Source organism: Aulonocara sp. 'chitande type north' Nkhata Bay, linkage group LG6 (genome assembly GCF_057382095.1).
Source record: "Aulonocara sp. 'chitande type north' Nkhata Bay isolate Kocher_YH1m ecotype deep benthic linkage group LG6, A_spYH_male_GT1.1, whole genome shotgun sequence".
Classification (NCBI taxonomy): domain Eukaryota; kingdom Metazoa; phylum Chordata; class Actinopteri; order Cichliformes; family Cichlidae; genus Aulonocara; species Aulonocara sp. 'chitande type north' Nkhata Bay.
This window is the reverse complement of record NC_141349.1, coordinates 33,400,177-33,421,892: the sequence shown is the minus strand read 5'-3', so window position 1 is coordinate 33,421,892 and position 21,716 is coordinate 33,400,177. Positions and strand designations below refer to the sequence as shown.

The window sequence follows — 21,716 nt, the reverse complement described above, 5'->3', positions numbered from 1 at the left end:
CGAAAAGAATCAAAGTGTGTAAAGTAAGTGAAAGGCTACATGTGAGAGAACTGAATCAAGCACACAAATATACACGATGATCAGCCTGCATCTAATATATCATTAGTTCAATTCCTTTGGTTTTAAGTTGTGGCTTCTAATAATTTGTATTTGTTTATTATTAGTTTTAAAGATTTCTATTTCTTTTATGGATTTAAATGATCGATCTTTATCATTTTTTATATCTTTGTACAAGAAAGTTGAAGAATGGAGTGTGCACAGGGTGGAGTGTTTGGAGATGAATCTCAGGGTGATTTGTGACAGAGAAGCAAGAGTGATGGTAGTGTTTTACAAGGACAGGACTAGAAATGAGTATATCCGAGGGACAGCTCAGGTTGAGTGGTTTGGAGACAAAGTTGTAATTATTTGGGTATGCTAAGGATGGATAGTGGACATACTGGACGAAGGATATTGAATATGGAGCTGACATGCAGGAGGAAAAGAGAGACCTCTGAGAAGATTCATGGATGTAGTGACAGAGAACAGAGATCCTAGGGATAGCGTGAGGTACTGTCACTAAGTAAGACAGATGCCGCTGATCAGCTGCGGTGAGCCCTAAAAGAAGTAGCCAATACAAGAAAAAGAAGAAAAATAATTTTTACAGTCTTGTTTGTTACATTTTCTGTTGTCTTTTCACATGGAATAAAATTTTATTTATAAAATTTTGTTTGCTTAGATGTGGCTGGTTGTCTGATACATACTCCTGAATAGATTACTGATGGGTACAGAACCCTGAAAAAACATAAATAAAGAGTGGGTAAAACTCTCCCCTGAGATGTGTGCAAACCTGCTGACCAACTACAACATATGTTTTATTGTAAATGGACTGGTTCTTATATAGCGCTTTTCTACTCTGAGCACTCAAAGCGCTTTACATAACTTCACATTCACCCATTTAAACAAGCACTTTTTGCTTTGTTTTTCTATGTACCGTAAGTGCTTTCTAACTGTCACACAATATTGCTCTGCATCAGAGAGCAACATGCAGACTAGAGCAACCAACCTGACTAGGAGATGACCTCCTGAGCTACAGCCACCCCACAGCTACTGCTGTGCTTTTTCACAGAGTAATGTTTTGCTTGGGGATCAAATGTTTATTACACTCCATGACAAACCAATTTAAACTTTTGCGTATTGTGTTTTTTTTCTGGATTATTTGATCATTTTACCTCTCTCCCGTAACACTTTAAAACCTAGTGTATCATATTTGATTTGCTCTCCTGATATTTAGACTGTAGTATTGATATTTTAACCTTTGCCTTTTGGGGAGTTTTTTTTGAAACTTTTGAAAAACTTAAATGATACAATTTTAAGAATGATTGAAATACTGTATATTATTTTGGTGCAATCTTTTCAACTTTTTACCCACATAGATGGAAACTTGAGGTTGATTGCACGGCCTTTAAACTTATAAAAAAAAATATATTTTTAAAGAGTTAAGTGTCAGTTTCTGCTCTTTGTGATCATCATCTTTTAGTTTTAGCAGGAATTCATGTGGTTTTTGAGCCAGACAGTTTGCGTGATGCTCACGTGTTGAAACTAAACTAATCAAAATGTGGGAAACTGTCTGAATGTGTGGAAAAGAGTGAGGGAATGGGTGGAAAAGTGATATGCACTTTACCTGGACACCATGTTAATGAAAGGAATAACACTGCAGTCTATTTAATCTAATCATTAGACATTTTGCAGCTATTTGGAGGTTTGTTTTGCTGGAATGAATTGAAAAAGTTAAAAAAATCTTATTTTGCAAATCTTAACAGAATTACTGTCCAGCTAAAAACTGCATCTGCAATTTAAACACATTTACTCTGGAAACTGACAAGGCATCCAAACATTATTGTACTTTATTCACAAATTTCAAGATATACACAAAATTTCACATGGATATTTGGAGAGTGCATACATGAAAAACAAAGTTAGCAGGTCAGAAGATACAATAAAACCACCCACCCATTAAAGAAACCAAATGACATAAATAGAAAAAAAATCTAGTTTGCAGAAATTTCTAAACATTAAACTCTTACCTGTTACCTAAGCCTTGTTACCTACCATTATTATTTTGATATTTATATTTTAGATTTTTATAAAAGTAATGAAAAAAGGGAAATTCTTCATTGATTGAAATTTGTTTTTCAATGTAACAGATTGTGTTCATTCGCTTGATGATCACTGTTGCATTTGACAGACATTCTATTCACAATCTTTTTAAGGTCATGTAACCCCACTGACGGTGCAAGGTGTGGCTGAGTCTCCGGGCTATAAATAAGTTGCTGAAGGCAGCAGACAGGCGAAGGCGAACATCAAGCCAAGAAGAAAAGTCCATGGCGTGAGGGCTGGACTTGGACTTGGACTTGGACTTGGACTCGGACCTCCTAATAAGAAATTAGAAAGGCATTCACATGTTATTTGAATGACTAACAATGATCACTGAAAACACGAACTGCGACTGCAAATATTAGATTTTTACAGCTGACAGCACAGAGCAAAGATGAAAACTCAATTCAATTTTATTTATGTAGTGCCAAATCACAACAACAGTCCCCTCAAGGCACTTTATATTGTAAGGTAACTAGCACAAAGAGACTTGAACAGGCAGAAACTGTTGTCAGTCATGCCTGACTGCTCATCACTGTTTTTGTTACCTGTTAAAGTTCAGGTTTTCAGGTTATTTGCTGGGCTGGGGTCAGCTTTAGCATCACTCTGGTTCTTGGCTAGCTTAGCATTAGCATGCTAGCAAAGCGCCATGCTATTTTCCTTTTTTAAAAATAAATGTAATGTCCATATCCACACTGTTGACTGGACCACTGTTTTTGGCGAACTGAAATCAGCCGATTGATTGTAAGTGGAAACGTTAAGTGATATCAGACTTATGATTTCCAAGGAACTGAACCACTGGGAACTGATTCTCTACAAGGTTTGGTTCTCAGTTCCAGTCCCAATTAATAGCTCAAATGGCTTCCAAGTTTTTCAAGTGTTATGCATTATTTTATTGTTTGGATTGTAAAAAAGGACATCAAAGTGTCCTTCTAAATGTTGTCTAAATACATTGTTAATTTCATTTTACCAAAAGGCATTTAAAGCATAGTCAAAGCTTTAAGAGCGGTATAAAATGCACTTACTTGTACATATGTCAGACTCTCTGAAGACGCCCATTTTGTCACTGGTTTTGACAGAGCTCAGCAGGCCAGTGCTCACATTCCCTTTAGCATACAGACAAAGTAACAGTGCTTACTTACACATATACCAGTGTACTTAGCATACTTAGAGTTTCACTGTTTTGTTATACTTCACAGAAACTGCTAGTTCAATGGGTTATTATGAAATGTGAATCTTTGTTGTACTGAAAGTTATGTTTCCCTTGATGTCACTTGGCTGACAAAAGAAATGCCCTTTCAATATTTTGGCTTGAATCAGAAAATAATGCCATGAGAGCAATTTCCGTAAGCCAGTTAAAGAACTTAATCGTTTTATTCTAATAAAAATGATCCAGTGGTGGCCTTGTGTGGAATTATTGGAATAGTAAACTCTTCACCTTTTAGGAGACCTGGGATAGTATAAATGCCTGTCATGTGATACAGTGTGTGAAAGCTGTGAAATTCTCCTCAGTTACCCCCTGGGACAAAGGAAGGGACAGAAAATGAGACTCCCAGTCTCAAATTACTTTTCATTATTCCAGGTTTGCGGAAGATTTTCAATACCCATTATTGTTCATTGTATCGATGTCCTGACAAAAAGCTTGGCCAGTCTAAAGCAGCTGAACCATTTACTGACATAGATGCTGTAACATTCACGCAAGACTAACATTAATATTGATAATACGAACAAGGGAACACTCGGGGACAAAGGCATATGACTCACACTGCCCCCTCATATAAATAATATATACATATATTATAAAATCATAACATAAATCAAATAATATTCGATTAAAAGTATGAAATAATAAACAAGAATGGAAAAAGTCTAATGTAACAGCCAGGCAACAGGAAATGAATTATATCAAAGGCATTGTTTTAAGTACTTGGTACCTGGGTGGTGCAGTAGTTCTAGATCAGTTCTAGGTGAGGAGTTCTTTGAGGCTATAGTGTGTGCAAATGTTTTGGACTGAATGGTGAAGAAATTGTATTATGTCTCTTAATCAAACAATAACTCAGGTTTGATATGTCAGATATTTACAATAAAATATGATTAAAAATTTACATTTGCAGTCTGAAGTTTGACTGTTTGAAGCACCCAATGTTATTTGGGCCAAAATATCTTCATTAAATTGTCAAAACAATAAACATGACCCGATAATTAGCTGGCCTGTTTGATAGTTGTCCATCAGCTAAATGTCTCTGTGGTCATAATAAAGCAGGGGAAAATGCTTTGGCTTTTCATTCTAAATCATCTCATGAAGCAGAAGATGCATGTGAGTTCCCAGAGTGTGGCTTAGCTTTCCAGGGGAACTCCTTCAAAACGTGATTGCAGGCAGTTCATAACAACCAGGAAATTTTCTGGTGCATTTGCATAAACTGTCATGTTCCGGCTAAGGATCGAGTAACTGCTGGTGTGACACCGAATTCCTTCACGATACACAAGTCGGGTATAAATCAAAAATAAATGCTAGAAGCACATTAGTCCACGACTGACATTTTCAATCTTGGAGAGTCTAACACACATTGACCCAAAGTATTTGAATTCAATTTTCAAAATAATAAAAATCCTCTGGTAGATCACACTTATAGCCTGTTTGAAAACATCAGCTAAAGTTCTCTGTTCATAATAAAATAATCATTATTGCAGTGGGAAAAAGTTTCAGCTTGTCTTTATTTCAAATCATCTGATGAAGCATGTTGAATTCCTAACATACCTTGCCAAAGACACCTGTAAAAGACAACTGTCTGACATTATAGCCTACCAGAGGCTGTAGTGTACTTTGTATTTCTTCAACAAACTTTAAATTGTTAACAATATTCACTCTACCTACTGATAGCTCAGTAGGTAGAGTGGTGGCCCCATGATCGGAAGGTCGGGGGTTCAACTCTACTGAACGGCTACCCTGAGGTACCCCTGAGCAAGGTACCGTCCCTACACACTGCTCCCCGGGCGCTGCATTGGTGGCTGCCCACTGCTTCACTGGGTGAATGGGTTAAATGCAGAGGAACTATTTCCCTATGGGGACTAACACATACACATTATTATTATTGAAATACTTGTATTAATACTGACATTATGACACCTTCTCACATCATCGTGTTGTTCCTTTTTTTGGTTGCCAAATATGGAAGTTTGATTACATTTTTTCTGCCTTACCAGATATCATGAAGTTGACTTGCTGACATGTTCCCCCAGATACAGACTGAGGAGATGTGGGCAAGATAGTAACTCTTGCCAGGTTCATTTGCAGTACGTCAGCGACCCTGTTTCGGAAGTCATACCTGGACATAAAGACACCAACATCCACTTTAACGTCATACAAACACTTGAGCTCTACAACAACAACTATTTAATACAGCACTGATAAAAGGGTTATACAGTGCACTATGTACAGAACAGTTTTATAGAACGTCTACGCAAATGGCCTCCAGCAAGCAATTAAAGTGTCTTGAGTGATTTAGGATTACATGAAAAGTATTCATCATGCAGTATGTTGTAATTACACTCACCGGCTGAATGTAGTCACATTGGGAAACGTCTGCGCTGCTGATGGGGATTCAGGGAGGATGTCGGCACAGGCTGTGATGTTTTCTCCATTCTTCAGCACTAAAGATCTGAAGACCACTAATAACACACACAAAACATAACGAACAATTAGACTTAACAAAGTAAACTCACCTCTTTGGAGATTTTGAAGTTTTGTATTTGCTGTTATCACTGATCACATATGGTGACTCATTTCACCTGTGCTGTCTCCAGAGAGGCGAATAATGCTGTCAGTATAGAACTGTCTCTGTGTCAGGCTAACCATGCCATGTCTTACAGATATCTCCCCCACCACGCAGCTCAGTGGGTTTTCTAAAGAACAGGTGGGTCTCTGCAAGTGGAAGCGAAAGAAAGAAGTGATTTGCACAAGTTAGAGGAAGAGGAAGTGAGAAGTTAGCAATATTCTCCGGTTATTGACCAATTGCATCACTGGTCCCATTAAGTAAAAGAAATGTTCATATTATGTCTTATACATATATTATATGCTTACATGTAAACATTTGAAGAAAAACATGTAGAGATTATTAGATGAGCACATGTCAATCATGTTAGCATTACAATTATTTAGGCAGGTTTAAGTTGATCATGATCCTTTGCAAAATCTTTTTCATATAAAGCCAATAATTTGGTCGTTGAGATTATTTACTTTTGATAATTAGTGCAGTTTTTAGCATCTTTATACTATTATATACATTCATATACCCTTACAAGCATAAAAATGTACTATTATATTTACACTTTAAACTGATCATCTTCAGGGCAGCCTTTGAATCTTAAATTCAGTGAAATTCCGAATTTTCAAACTGAGGAACTAAAGAAACTTGTAATTAGACTCAGACTGGCCCCTTATTACAATATGTGTCCCCAAACCGCCAGGAAACAGCAACCCTTCTGGACTTCCTTCAAGTAACTTATGGTCAAACTACCTGGCCAAACTCTTTTTTTCTTCCACTTTTTTTGCTTTCAATTTCTCATTTCTTAAGCGTGTTGTTTCTGTTTTATTTCGTTTTTGCGTCCTTTTTACGCAGATAAGATTAGGATCTCACCATCGATGTCATGTTGAAGGGATTGAATGTGTCTCCCACACTGTTGCACCCGGTGTCACTGGAGCCAACCCGATTAGTTGTGATGAACAAGGAAGCTGTTGATTTCTTCAGTTTGGGATAAAATACAGGTGTGAGAATGATGTCTTTTAACACATCTATCCCATTAAAGGCTTAAAGAGAGTTTCACACTGATGGGTGGCAGATGAACACTGAGTTTTGTGATGGTGGCCAATATAATTTTTTTGCATGCATGTAGATTATATAAAGCTGTACTTACATTATCCCCCGCAGATGACTTAAGGTTCACCTCCAGAGTAACATCGCTGCTACTCCCATCGAGGAACACCTGCTGTTGCTGGGATGAGGAAAACAAAGTGCTTACATTACAAAGAAGGAATCTCATAGTTCAATCGCAACTAAACACTTGCTTTGCTGAAGCATGAATGCCGTTAAAATGAACCGAGTATAGATTTGTGGATACTGCTGTCCACCTTTAAGTGTAAAGGTATTTCACTATGACATTTCATTTCACTTTTCTTTTGATTCTCAGTCTGTCTGAGTGAAACCACTCTATTTTGTTGCAGAACAACATTGATTACTCAAACTGCCTACTTCTCTTTAATCATATAGGCTGTTTAGAGATACTGCAATCTCTTCTCTCCATTAGTGTAGTGCAGAGCTCAGTATGGGGCCTCTGGAGGGCAGCTGCCAGAGACAGCTGTTCCCTTGGTGAGCTTTTAGTTTGGTGAAACCGCACGTACCATTAGCCAGCGGATAGATGCTAAGCTAATGCTCTTGTCCCCCTCTTCCTTTTGCTTCCTGTTGCAAGCTATCGTAGGCATAATGAATTCTGTCCAGTGCAGCAGAAATACACTGTCATGTTTTTGTGGCAGCTTGGCTCCAAATAAGTTAGCAATGATAAAGAAACAATTGTTCTGCTCTTAGGCTATCAGATATATTATACTACGACTCATTCACTCATCTCATTCAATTATAACTTCTTTTGTTTCTCTGTCAAACTGGTCTCAATACAGTATTTTACACACTGCTAGTAAGATTAGCAACCTTTTACAAGTGGGTAGCAGTTAAATACACCGCTTTAGATGTGGTGTATAAGATAAGAAAAGCTGCTGTCTTTCTAAAAGAAAGAACTCCACATGTTTTTACATTTCAGCCTTCTTTGTTTTTACAGAGAAACTGGCGAAAAAAGTTGAATCCTCTGTGGGAAATCATGCCTGTGATGTTAGCATCAGTGTGAGCTAAATATTAGAAATGTAAAACCTTTTGTTAAAATGTAAAATCCAAAAGAAGGGAGCTCATGAGATTAAAATAGCATATGCCTCACCTGATCTTGAAGCCATTAGTAATGCAAAGGAATGCAGTGTTAAATGAATGTAGTACACACTCCCTAACTTGTCTGATTAGATGGCAATCAAACTGGTTTTTTTTACATTTGTTGCAAGAGATAATTGCATGGCTTTGTTGTTGTTTTTTCCACTTCAGATATGTTCACTTGTTAAACACTTATTCATATACAGTAAGTCATTATCTTTTAAATAGAACCTTTTGTGTTAAGTTGGGGTCGGCTTCATCCTCTGTGGCCCCTCTGCTTTGGGGTGTTCCACAGGGATCTATTCTTGGGCCGTTATTGTTTTCATTGTACCTCTTGCCCCTTGGCGCGATTTTCCGAAAGCATAAAGTGCCATTCCATCTATACGCAGATGACTGCCAGCTCTACTTACCTTTTAGTCATTCTGATAGTCTCCCAACTGGACCTCTGCTTGACTGCCTTACTGATGTCAAAGCATGGATGGCAAACAACTTTTTAAATTTTAATGATCGGAAGACAGAAGCAATTTTATTTGGCCCAAATCGTTCTTCTCATACTCTGGATGTTGATCTTGCAGCTTTGACTTCCCAACTAAAGAGTTCGATCACAAATCTCGGAGTTAAAATTGATTCTGCACTCACCTTTGATGACCATGTAAACGGGGTGGTAAAATCAGCATTTTATCACCTCAGACGTTTATCAAAGGTTAAGCCCTTTCTTTCCAAGCGTGACTTGGAAAGCGTTATTCATGCCTTTATTACCTCACGTTTAGATTATTGTAATTCTCTTTTAACAGGGGTTGGGCAGGGCACTTTGTCACGCTTGCAATTAGTGCAAAATGCTGCGGCACGATTTTTAACTGGTAGAAGAAAATTTGATCACATCACTCCGATTTTGGCCTCTTTACACTGGCTTCCAATTGAATTCAGGATCCGTTTTAAAGTCCTTTTATTGGCTTTTAAATCTCTAAATGGTCTGGCACCTGTTTATTTGTCTGATTTGTTGAAGCCCCACGTCCCCACTCGTTCCCTTCGGTCAGCTGAGCAGTTGCTGCTTTCGGTCCCAAAGTCACGGCTGAAACTTAGAGGAGACCGAGCGTTCTCTGTTGCCGCGCCGATGCTTTGGAATAACCTTCCTCTCCACATTAGACAGGCTGCATCAGTGCCCGTTTTTAAGTCTTTATTAAAAACCTATTTTTATTCCCTGGCTTTTAACTCTGTGGGTAACTGACATTTTTATTTTATTTTATTTTTTTTATTTTTATTTATTTATTTTTATTTTTTTATTGTTTTTTAACTTTATTGCTATGTCTGGTTTTATTACTATGTGCATATTAGTATTGTACAGCACTTTGGTCTACCAGGTGTGTTTTTAAAGTGCTATATAAATAAATAAATGATGATGATGATGATGATGATGATGATTGTTTTGTGAGGAACCATTTAGTCACAGAAAAATAGAAATTATTGAAATTAATAGACCAAACGAAAGAAAGAAAGTAGATGAGAAACATGAGATGAGCACCAAACACTTTATCTGTAATGATTCTTACCAGTCTAACTGTCCCAGTCACTGTACCATTAAAGACAGCCTTGGCAATAACCCATTCACCATCTGTGAGTCTATCAGCCAAGATGTTGGCACACCTAATTCTGTAAAAAAACAAAAAACAAAACACATAAACTAAGAGAAGATAAGAAAATCGTATCATGTTCTGACATCTAGGAGGATCTTCAACAAAGTATTTTGCTGAGTAATTCTTTGTCATGGCACAAAACACCAGGAAGTTATGTCCGCAACTGACATTTTACACTGGTGTCCTCGAAAGACTGACACGTTTTTGTTTCTGTGCCAGAAGTCGGTCTCTCAACTTACATATCTGGTTATTCTGCATAAGGACTTGCAACTAACCAGACCTTTCACTTGTTGGGAGTTGTCCCAAATGATAAATACTTCCTCTTTTTTGCAACAGATACCAAGTATTTAAAAATAAAAGATTAGCTAACAATTTTATTTCTAAAAAAAAAGACGATGTGGTAACCTGTGTATGACATTGCTTTCTTTTCTTCCCTTTTAATTTTGTGCTGCGTTATGTTCTTTCTTTCTCTCTGCTAAGAACACAAATAGTAAAGTACACATTCTCACCTTGCTCCACTGACATTGTGAACCACCAGCGACCTTCCCACTATGCTGTAGGGTCCAGTCATCGACATGTCAGGGTCCATGTATACAGCTTCAAAGTTGTTTTGATCATTAAGTGTGCCGAACTTCCCGCTGATGTCTCCCATCTCATACTGGTCCACAGTGCCAACTCCAGGAGGGGGGGATTGTGATACGTTCCAGGCTAGTGGGTTGAAGTGGCCCTGGATGTTTGCATTTGAACAGGGCTCTGCACTGCCTGGGTTGAGGGGCAACACGTGGACATGATAACCACTAGCTATGGAGTTCAGGCTCATTAAGGAAACATTTATAGTTGTGGGACCTTGTGGCACAGCCCGGGAGAAACCCACTTGTCCATCAGAAACTCCAGGGCCAAACCATGTACCTAAGCTAGCTTTGGGAACTTGCACCAATGTGACATTGGCACAGGCTATTCTTGGCCCGCCTCTTTCTGCTTGATGGATGACCACAGAGCGGCCAATAATGCCGGGCATGGGCACCCAGGAGGTGACATCAGTGAAGAAGTATTTTGCTGCCACTACCTCTAACGTGGTTCCAAGATCAAGGGTACTGTGTTTGCCGGCGAGGTCTCCAACCTCACAGGATAGGGGACCAGATGGGTTACAGTGGAGGGAATAGCTGGCATCAATGGTGATGTTGAAGGGGTTCCAGTGACCTCCAGTTGTGGTACAGCGGCCTTGATCATCATCCCTCTCTGAGCTGATTGGGCAGACGTGAACATGCCAGTTGTGGTTTTTGGTTGGTGTTGTAGGATTTCCGTATGCCAAATTCAGAAATATGGATACATCAGAGAGGGGGTTGTTCACCAGCTGTGTGAACCAGACCTCACCAACCACAGGGCTTGAAAATATGGCTCTGCCTACAATAACCTCGCCTGGATAGCTGATACTCATGCAAGCAAACCTCGAACCATTTGGTTGGTGAATGACGACTGAGCGACCTACAATGCTGTTCTTTCCAAACAGAGGGAGATTGAAGTCTGTGAATGTCATGTCCACCATATTTTTGCCTGCTATGCTCCCGTGCTTGGCACTGAGGTCACCCACCTCATACATGTCATGTGTTGACCCTGGGACTCTTGGGTAAGTTGGGCTACTTCTGTTCAAACGAAATGGATTCCAGTGGTCACCTATACTATCATTTGAACACCGGTTTGTTAATGACCTAACAGGAAAATCGTGGACATGGTAAAAGGCAACATTGCTCTGTAAATTGGTCAGATTGACACTCAACTCTGTGAGATCAAAAGGGGAAGCCTGACGAAAACTGAAGTATCCTTTGATCCCATTCATGTTCACATCAGCTCTAACCTGTTTCACTGGCACATTATAGATCTGAGCACAACTGAAACTTGACCCCACCCTAAGGAAAAGAAACCCATTTGTGGTTTGGAAGCTACTGAGGTCCAGACGGGATTTCTGGAGCTGCAAAGGGGTCCCGACCTTTACGGAACCCAGAGGAGTCAAAGATGCATTATTTAAGCTTTTAAGTAGAATATCACAGTTTGCAACAGTACTTGTAGCTCTATAGAGCGTGACATTAGTTTGCGAGGCATTAACTTGACCGATCGTCACAAGATCTGCAAGAACCCTGGAGCTGGCGTTATCCATGTTATAACGGATATAAACGTTACCCGCGATGGGCCCATAGAACCTGGCCTGACTAGTTACGAGGGTCTGACCTTGACTTACAACTGTGCATACTTTAGTTCCGTTACACGTTTGCAACGACAGTGAGAAGTCATCAAGGTTTTTTCTTTGCGCAAAGAGTTCGGACACATTGATGTTAGAATTTGAGGCAAGATCAGCAGTAAAAGTGAAGACGCTGGAGCCGATATTTTGTTCAGAACAGGGCTGAGCAAAGTGGCCATACATGACGGGAAACTCGCTGAGGGAAATGTTTACTGAACGACAGGATCCAGCCCCAGACACGTTGACAGTGGCCATCTGAGACATTGAGTTAAACTGCACCAGCCCAATGACTCCTCCCATGTTCAAAGGTGCCAGAAACTGAACACAGGAAATGGAATCTGAAAAAGAAGACAAGGAAAAGCTAATTGCCGCGGCATTACTACAGCTGTCAATGCACAAGCACTGAACAAAAAAACCCCAGCACAAACATCCTTAAAAGCTTAAAAAAGGATTAAAAAAGAAATCCCCTCAAGACATATTACAACCTTGACATGACCAAGAAGTTGAATATTTAATATACTAAGAAGTCAAGTTTCTAATCGGTCTTTTCTGAACTGTACACTGGGCCTCATCTGATTTCCAAAGTAGCAGAAGATTTTTCATCCACGTCTTACAGTAAAAAACCTTGAATAAAAACGAACACAAAATCAGCTGTTGACCATAAACATGTACCTGACCTTTACACCCCCACATTTTGTAATAATATAAAAACACCACACTTTATGTGCATTAGACAGAAATGATGAATATTCCACTTAAGGCCAGATTGTCTGACGAAGGTATGAAAAAACACAGATAACAATTGCTTAGTTGTGTGTGACCAGTCTATTTAAGAAAATATGAGCGCCACACAGGTGGCAGCACAGTAGTTTCTGAGAAAGTCAAAAAAATAGTTACATAATATGATAATGTGTTTATTAAAAAATATGGGTAGATAATTTTGTTGGGAATATAACATTTGTCTCATATGTAGAACAAATTTTATATTCCATTTGTAGAAACACTTTTAAAACATTTTTACCATATAGTAGAGAACTACTTGATAAGTTTGTATGCATAAGGTAGAAACACTGGTTCACATTTGAGTTTCTGTTCCCAATTATCTGTTACCACCAGCTTTCATTTCTTTATGTTATTCAGAGACTAAAATGGGGAAATTCTACTTTTACAATGTGTTGCCCTGGTATAAATACCTTCTAGTAGCCCTATTTTGATTTCCATTTCCATTCTAATTTAAAATGACACTATATTGATTCACAACAAAAGAAAATCACCCTCTTTATTTTCAAAGCTTCTATAGTCAAGTGAGTAGAAAATCTCCCATTATTTAGAGTGAAGTGGTAAAATCTAACATAACTGTCCTATAACTAGTTAGTTTTAAGGTGTAAGTGTTGACATACCAGAGCAACAACAGATTGGGGTCTTTTTGCAAACCCAAAACTAAATATTCATTAAATACCTTACACCATAAGTAGGTACTATTTTTCTCTGGATCACCATCCTGCTCTGACAATCATCTTGTAATAAGCCTGATTTTCTTTTGAAAATAAAGCAAGTGACAGATGGGAATATGGTTGACAAATCAAAAGGCAGCATGTTCAATGCAGTGTATGTAGACCTCTAATGGCAAATTTCTTAACTAGTTTCAAGCGGTCAGAGTTCAACTTTAACATCCCCTGTAAGAGATGCAGCATACTAAGCTTTGATCTTGAGCAGCTCAGATATCTACTGGATGACTGACTTCAAAATACATTAATCATTACAAACAGTTGCTGTTAAATGATAACTATTTGGCAACATACTTCTAACACCTTTCTTTGAAAAACATTCATAAGAAGAAAATGAGCACATGTGAGTTAAAATAAACTAGGTTGCTCAATACATAAATCATTCATAATGTCCATTTGGCCTAACTGGATAAGAAGATTAAAAATTACTCACCAAGCAAAAGAAACAGCAGAGTAGCACTGAGAAGGGACATGTTGTCAGATGTGTCTAAAACACAGAATAAACAGAAAATATTGAAAGTGCAGGTTTGGGGGGGAAAAGTCACAGCAGAAAAAGTTCAGTTATGGCAAATTAATGGACAGACTCTTGGTATGTGTCTCTCTGCTTTCTAAGAGTCTTTCATGTGTGACTCAAAAGCATGCAGCCTCCCTTGCACTTCTGTTTATAAGCTGCAGTCTGTGCTCTCCCAGCCTCTGATTGGTCCTCATGTGGGGAACAGTGTCTCATTCACGTGGGTAGGGGAGGGATGTCTGGCAGGATGGTTAGAGGCGGCTCACTTGACGACGTTCATTTTACGGAAATGTATGCATGCACCATAACATTTTTTAATGTCTCTACCTAAAATCATAAAAAATAAATGCAGCATGAAAGAAAACAAAAAAATGCAGCAGATTAAGCAGTTTTGATTTATTTTTTTAACTGTTTTTTTTTTCATTGTGATCTGAATAACTTGAGCAACAACAAAGGAAGTTTAAAGTTCCCAATGTTAAACTCACAGAGGAACTTTGAAGTGTACTCTTACACGAGAGCCACAGCTCTTTGAACACGCTAATGCTTCTACATTTCTACTTTAAAATTCCCCTTTTGCACCCTATTTCTACCTCTTCCCTTTTTTCTACTTAAAAAGTATACGAAAACCAAAACTGCTACTCTGACAAAGTTCAAGGGAAAAACTGAATAGCAGAAAATAGCAACTTTATTTAAAAATAGCAGCTTAATGGCCCATCACCGTATACTGTTATACTACGTAACTCTTTAAATATGTATTTAAGGTCCTTTGAAGTGGTTTTGGTCAGTCACTTGGCTTGTTTAAATCACTGATTGCATTGGTTGTGTTCCTCTCTCTGCTCACACTGTACACACAGGCTAGTCATTTGCACATGGATTCGCATGCATACAGAGAATAGGCAATCGTAGCTCAATATAGGCAACTGGAAGGGAAGCAGATACATTAAAGTCATGGTATTGTTAGATGCAGTATACGCAGAGTAAGGTGAACTTCCCCACAGAAGTGTGGAAGAAGAAGGATAGTGGAATAACATATTAGAAGAACTTGAATGAATTAAAAAAAAAAAAAGAAATCTGTGTCTTTCCTCTCAGGTAGCTCCATTTACTTCTGTGTGAAGAAGTTGTCTTAACTGCAAAAGACCATGATGGACATGATTAAAACATATGCCACAAATAACTCCCCAGTTATGTGTAAAAGACAAGACAATCATTTTGAAGCAAGCAGAATCATAGTGTCATGGTTTGGTTTAGGTTTCCCACTCAAAACACTTCACATTCTTAAGACATGCTACAAAACATGGATAAAGCTTAAAGAGCAAATAGGCTCACTTCTGTCACCGACTGATAGAAATAATCTTTTTAAAAAAAGACTTTTTGCTTCTAACAACTACTTTACATGAACGTTGCCTAATTTAATCTGTTCTAAACACCTTGTATTTGTACGCACACAGAGACGTTAATTTCCAAAGTAAACACACAGAAGATAACACTTCCAAGAAGAACTCAGATACCTCTAAAAACACGTTTTGTCACATAGATTTACAGGATCTGGCACTAATGTGAAAATGACTTTGCAATTACTCTGAGAGTTCATTGTTATGCTGCATATGACGGCATGAGGAAAAATGTCAACGACACAAAGCATGTCAAGCCTGTTCAGATGTTTTTAAAGCTATCATTGATTAAGTCAACAGTTAAGCAACTGCGCCTACATTATTCACACCTCATTCATAAATTACTCTAGGTGGATGATGATGGTTAACATGAATTTACTGTCACATATCAAACAATGCTTTATATTCGGCCACAGTGTTCATCCACGTCACGTGTTTTCTTGCATCAGATGTTGGAAAAAATCTTTTTCTAAGTCTGATCCGGTGTCCTAATGAATCAAAGTCACTTCAGATCATTTAGCTGGTGGTCATGAAATTACTGGAAGTAGCCATGAAAGTTAGAACCAGGGTACTTTGGTACAGTATTTTTCAAATTGTAAATTGAAACTGCAAAGTTCATAAGAAGTTTGCGCACGCAAAAAAGGAAGCACGGATTATATGTAGGAATGTTGTAAATTAAAATTTATAGGTTCTCCACATATAAAATCTCCAACTTGTACCATATATAGTTTTTAAAAAGCCTGTTATTGTAACAATAAACAATTTCAGCTAGAACTATAATTTTAAACAGGCAAAAACATACAGGTCGAAAGACATTTATGTTGTGTTACATTCACACTTTGTCAGTTTATGGAAGGATGAGGTGCGCAGCAAAGCCTGTATGGTACCCTGATGTGAGAGCCCATGAGCTGTTTCGTGTACTGGAGGGCCTTTGAAGAGGTTCAGGTGTCTCTGGCTTGCTTTGGTCACTGATTGCAGCAAAGACTTGAATGACGACATGGCTGTGTATACACAGGTTTGTCACACTCACACACACATGAGTAAAATAAATAATGACTACTAAATATAGGGAAAACGGAAAGAGGGCAGTCATAGCAGTTACAGTAATAGCAGCACAGGATGGATGAGAGCGCGGTAAAGTTAGAAAAGCCAGAATAAAGAAGGATTTTCAATATCTCTCCTCTCACTTGACTGCAACAACTGTAGTTTTTTGTTGTTGTTTTAAATTATAAAGAACTTTTGAAGAGGATATGAAAAGCTCTGTTCTAGGATGCCCTCTGGACCCAGTGGAGGTGGTGAGCAGTGTTGGTCAAGTTACTTGAAAAAAGTAATCAGTAACTAATTACCAATTACTTCCCCAAAAAGTAATCCCGTTACTTTACTGATTACTTATTTTCAAAAGTAATTAATTACTTAGTTACTTTTTAAAAACACGATTTACAACCTGAAGAGGTGATAAAGCGATAGATCTTTCAGCCCAATTCTACTTTTTCTGCATAATCCATCATACAAAATGTAATCAAATGGAAAAGTCTCTTTTTTAAACTTGTTTTATTAGTTTTAACCTTTTAACTTTATGCATCAAGCAAAAATTTAATTATATGCAACATTCTCTGACTAGAAGAAATTAGTTTAACATTTAAACTTATTTTCTGCACATTCCAGCATATAATTTTTTTTTGTGTGTGTTTACACTCAGTCTTTCAAATAGATGCAAGTAAAACACAGCAGAAAATAAATAACATCAAAGACTAGCGGTCCTGTTGCTCTATTTTCACCTGTAAAGCAGGAGTAGGGTAGGCGGAGGTTTGCCCTGGTGCAGGTGTGCCGCGGTCAGTGGAAGAATCCACGAGATTCTCTGTGAATTTCCCATTACGTCGTAGCGCACTCGGTGCTTGCTTGGAAGTTTAGGGGTTTTTTCGCTGTAAAAAGAAGTTTTCTTCCCACGCACAATGGACGCTAATGTTTTTGTCACTTTTTATGGAATCAAACCCAAAATAAGGCCAGTACTTCCACGCTTTAAACGCTGCACGCTCACACTCTCTCCCGCACTCGATATATGATCCATTGTTGATCTGCACACAGCTGTTGTCACCAACGTCGCACTCACTTATGTCACTGTCATGAGACATTCTCGCAAAAAAAATAAAAAAATCACGGTTTTAGTAATGCAGCGTTCCTACTGGAAAGTAACGGTAATCTAATTACCGTTTTTGCAACAGTAATCCCTTACTTTACTCGTTACCTGAAAAAAGTAATCAGATGTAACGCGTTACTGCCCATCTCTGGTGGTGAGTGACAGGAATGGTGGCTAAGCTGTCATCCCTGTTGGACAACATCTCCCACCCCATGCAGGAGACTGTGACAGCACTGAGCAGCTCCTTCAGTGGTTGCAGCACCCACGATGTGGGACGGAGAGATTTCGCAGGTCTTTCCTCCCCACTGCTGTCAGACTCCACAACAAAGACTTCAACTGATCAAACACACACATCCACACATGTGCAATAACACTAAGTGCAATAATCTTTTCTGGTATCGTTGTATTTTTACTCAGTTGTATGCAGCATTTGTATTCTATTTTTATCCTATTGTATATTTTATTCTATTTTATTCTACTGTATATAGTATTTTATTTTATTCTGTACAGTTGTGTACTGTATTTATTCTTATTATATTCTAATTTTGGTTTCATAACTTTTGCACTGTCCACTTCCTGCTGTGACAAAACAAATTCCCCACGTGTGGGACTAATAAAGGTTATCTTATCTTATGAAGATTTTTTAGTCCAGAAACAGTCCTTTGACTCTGCGTTAAAGATAAGATACTCACTGACATTTTGTTGTAAGGAATATTAATATTAAAACATCATTCCCCACTCAAAAACGCTCAAATTCTGACACAAAGAGAAATTAATAAAATGGATTATGCTGTTGGGGGAAATTAGATATTTTCTCTCGAGCCTTTTTGTGTCTAACCTGAATTTTCTGAAAACATGAACATTGCCCAGTTGTGTCCATCACATGCCAAAATAAATAAATCAACAAAAACTACTTTAACACCTTAGCAGGTGTTCAAATTACATCAATTCAACTTCAGATGAACTACAAAATATTACATTTATTTATATTAAATAAATATATATAATAATCATAAAATCAGATGTAGCATGTGAAAAAACTCCCCCCTGACACAGTAGCTTGTAGAACTACTTTAGAGAGCAACACGTTTAAGTAACATCCATGTTTTCTAATTGTTTCTTGCATGATTGTGGAGGAATTGTGGCTTCACGTGTCCCTTCTTCACCCTTCTATGCAACAACACTTGCTTCTCCAAGGCCATTCACACTTGAATGCTCCCAACCAGAAAAACCAAAAGTTCTGATTTCATAGATGTGGTCACATTTGCTGATCCTCAGTTAAACTGCTAAATAATAACACAGCGTAATAGGTAAAGTTTTCTAGTTCATTGGTGATGTATTTAACTAATTTTAAGACCTGCCAAAGACCTGATTATTTTTTAAATTATGTCCTGACAAATAAAATATTAGAAGACAAAGAGGCTGTAAATTATTTTTACGATGTCTGTAATGCAAGCTGAAAAACGTTTTGATATGCATAAGGATATTTTTTAGAGCACTACGGTCCCTCTAAAAACAAGCAGTCTAACCAGGGCTCATGTGAAGTGATGCAAATTTTAAAACATTCCCTTTACAATTAACAAAACGATTCTCTTATAATGGAGCCCATTGTTAACATGTTGGTAAGATGCCATCACATTCCAAACAATCTCCCAACTTCCCGTACGACGGGTACTCAAAGTCACTTTCAGTATCACTGTGGTTCTATGATGATTGATTGGTGTGCAGCACTGTATGACAATGACTGGCAACGAATGCCTTTAGATGAGTTAACAGATTTTTTTGGGGGTTATACAGTGTGCAGCCTCACATGACACTCAATGGCAAAGAACTGGATCATACTACGGGGTGGGGTACACTAGTCTATGGTAGGGCTGACAGCAGGGGTCCTGCAGGTTTTAGATATGTCCTTGATCCAACACCACTGATTTAAATGGCTAAATGACAAGGGACTCTCCACCATTTGACCTTAGAACTGAAGAAGCTTCTCGGATGAGAGGTGAAACGTCTTCAAGCAACTTAAAGAAGTCCAGATGCTTTTCTTTACAAGCTCCTTTGACTACGATGACCTGGATGACTGAGAACCTTCACAGACAAGATTAATTGAAAGCTTTTTATTTGTATCATTAATCCAGGGATTCTGAATGATTTAATAACAGTTACAGTAATCCACATTCTTATGCCATAACAAGAATTATAACTGAAATGTACTTTCTTAAAGCTTTTCTCCAAATATTTAAAAACTGAGCTAGTATTCAAATATCCAAAATGCATTTCCGCAAATCAAAGTAATCTGGAACTGATATTCCAAATTACTAACATTTGTACCCCCAAAACGTTGCATTTTTTCACCATGTCTTTTGAGAAACATTTTTGTCATGAGGTCCATTCTGTACTCTGAATGATGGCATGAAAGAGTGAAACTATATCATATGACTTATTGCTGTATGCACAAGAAAAATGTTTCTGCATTTGAGGAATTGAGAGTAATCTTTAAAGCTTAGATCATTTAAGGTGGAAATAAATATGGAAGTTTCTGAGCAGCAAACAGGTCTGACTGGAGGAGGATGATAGAATACGACATCTTAGTAGAGGTAGTCCATCGTAGAGGAAATAAAGGCTGGATCGTGCATCAGTTTTGCATGTTGCAGCAGCTTGCATGCTTAAAATTTGCTTAGATGCAGCAGATAATGTAAAATTAAATTCTGACATTTGGAAAATGCAGTTTTTGAACATACAAATTGGCACTTAGAACGTTATACTTAGCTCATAAGACTTTACACCAGCGAAACTACGCATGATTCTGATATTTTTTTCCTCTGTTAGTGCTGTTAAGATTTGATTTTTAATTATTTTTCCTCTTTGGGCTTTTTTAAACCTTTATTCTGTAGCAGTGAACAGTAGAAAGAGAAGAGAGACAGCATGAAAAGACATGCAGCGAAGGACAAGTCAGACTGGAACCTGTGCCTCATGCCAAAAGTTAATTGAAAAAAATCTTTTATTCATTCTAGTTATAAATTGCTGTCGTCCACAATTTCCACAATTTCATTCTACTATGTAAAATGACAAAAAAGATCTTTAATCCATTTAATCCTTTTTGCTTTTTGTCTAGAAAGAAATGGAGAGTGGCCTTTGTTGTTTGTATGTGCGTGTATGTGTGTGCATCTGTGCGTGTAGAATTGGGAGCAGTTGTTTTACATTGATTTTACCAGTAGATGGAGTCAGCGTAGCGTGAGTTATGCGTTTTTCTTTCTGCTGAGGTTACTGTTTGCTGAATAAGTTTTCATCCCATGCATCTATCCATCTATTAATCTATCTACTACGGGGTGGGGTACACTAGTCTATGGTAGGGCTGACAGCAGGGGTCCTGCAGGTTTTAGATATGTCCTTGATCCAACACCACTGATTTAAATGGCTAAATGACCAACTCCATGTCGAAGTTGAAGTTCTCCAGAGGCCTTGCAACGAACTAATCATTTGATTCCGGTGTGTTAACCCAGGGTGATGTCTAAAACCTGCAGGACACCGGCCCTCGAGGCCTGGAGTTTGTGACCCGTGGCTTACACAGAGAGACACACGTACAGCTAATTTAGAATCACCAGTTAAACTAACTCCAAGCATATCTTTGGACTTTGGGAGGAAGAAAACATGCGAACTCCGGCTGGCGGATACAAACTTAGGATAAACCCAAGTACACATCATCATCAACTATCATGATAATTTAAACAGCTCCACGCAGAGTGCCAAAGGCAAGCTTAACATTACAGAACAGTGCCGTTCAAGTATATCGTACAATAAAGAGCAAATAAGTTAACGCCCACATGTAACAGTATTCCCAAGAGACATATTTAATTTGTTAATGTAGTGTGCATGCAGCATGCGAATAATCTACAGACACTCACAGCATATTTAAAACGTCCAAAATCTATTTTAAAACTAATGTTTATGTGATTAAACCGTGAACCGTGAAACAGAGCTTTTATATTCACCTTCTGGTTGAATCAGGTCAAAATATAAATAATACACGTCAACAACAGCACGCCTGGATCACGTGCGCTCAGTCTCCTGCCAGGGATTTGCAAAAAAATGCACCGCCTACTTCAGCACATTTCACTTCCTGCTATATTGTGAGCTGATGTCGTGTTTCCGCTTCAGCCGGCATATGATCTCCACAGCATGCGTGCTGCCTGCTCTACC

General features: G+C 38.2%; 1 protein-coding gene across 2 annotated transcripts; it reads right to left on the bottom strand.

The window, feature by feature from the left end:
- Positions 1–1,865: 1,865 nt before the first annotated feature.
- cusr (Copper-only SOD repeat protein) lies at positions 1,866–21,604 on the bottom strand. 2 transcript variants are annotated; one of them, XM_086296418.1, is made up of 11 exons: positions 21,509–21,604; positions 13,914–13,967; positions 10,246–12,310; positions 9,653–9,752; positions 7,048–7,125; positions 6,771–6,875; positions 5,923–6,055; positions 5,688–5,802; positions 5,335–5,459; positions 3,159–3,239; positions 1,866–2,411 (listed from the first exon to the last, which is right to left on the bottom strand). In XM_086296418.1, exons 2-11 carry the CDS (start codon positions 13,951–13,953, stop codon positions 2,296–2,298), a joined length of 2,958 nt encoding a protein of 985 aa, XP_086152544.1. In that variant the 5' UTR covers positions 13,954–13,967; positions 21,509–21,604; the 3' UTR covers positions 1,866–2,295. The 2 variants fall into 2 exon arrangements, with proteins under 2 accessions (XP_086152544.1, XP_086152543.1); XM_086296417.1 differs by lacking the exon at positions 21,509–21,604 and having other exon boundaries at positions 13,914–14,098.
- Positions 21,605–21,716: the final 112 nt, after the last annotated feature.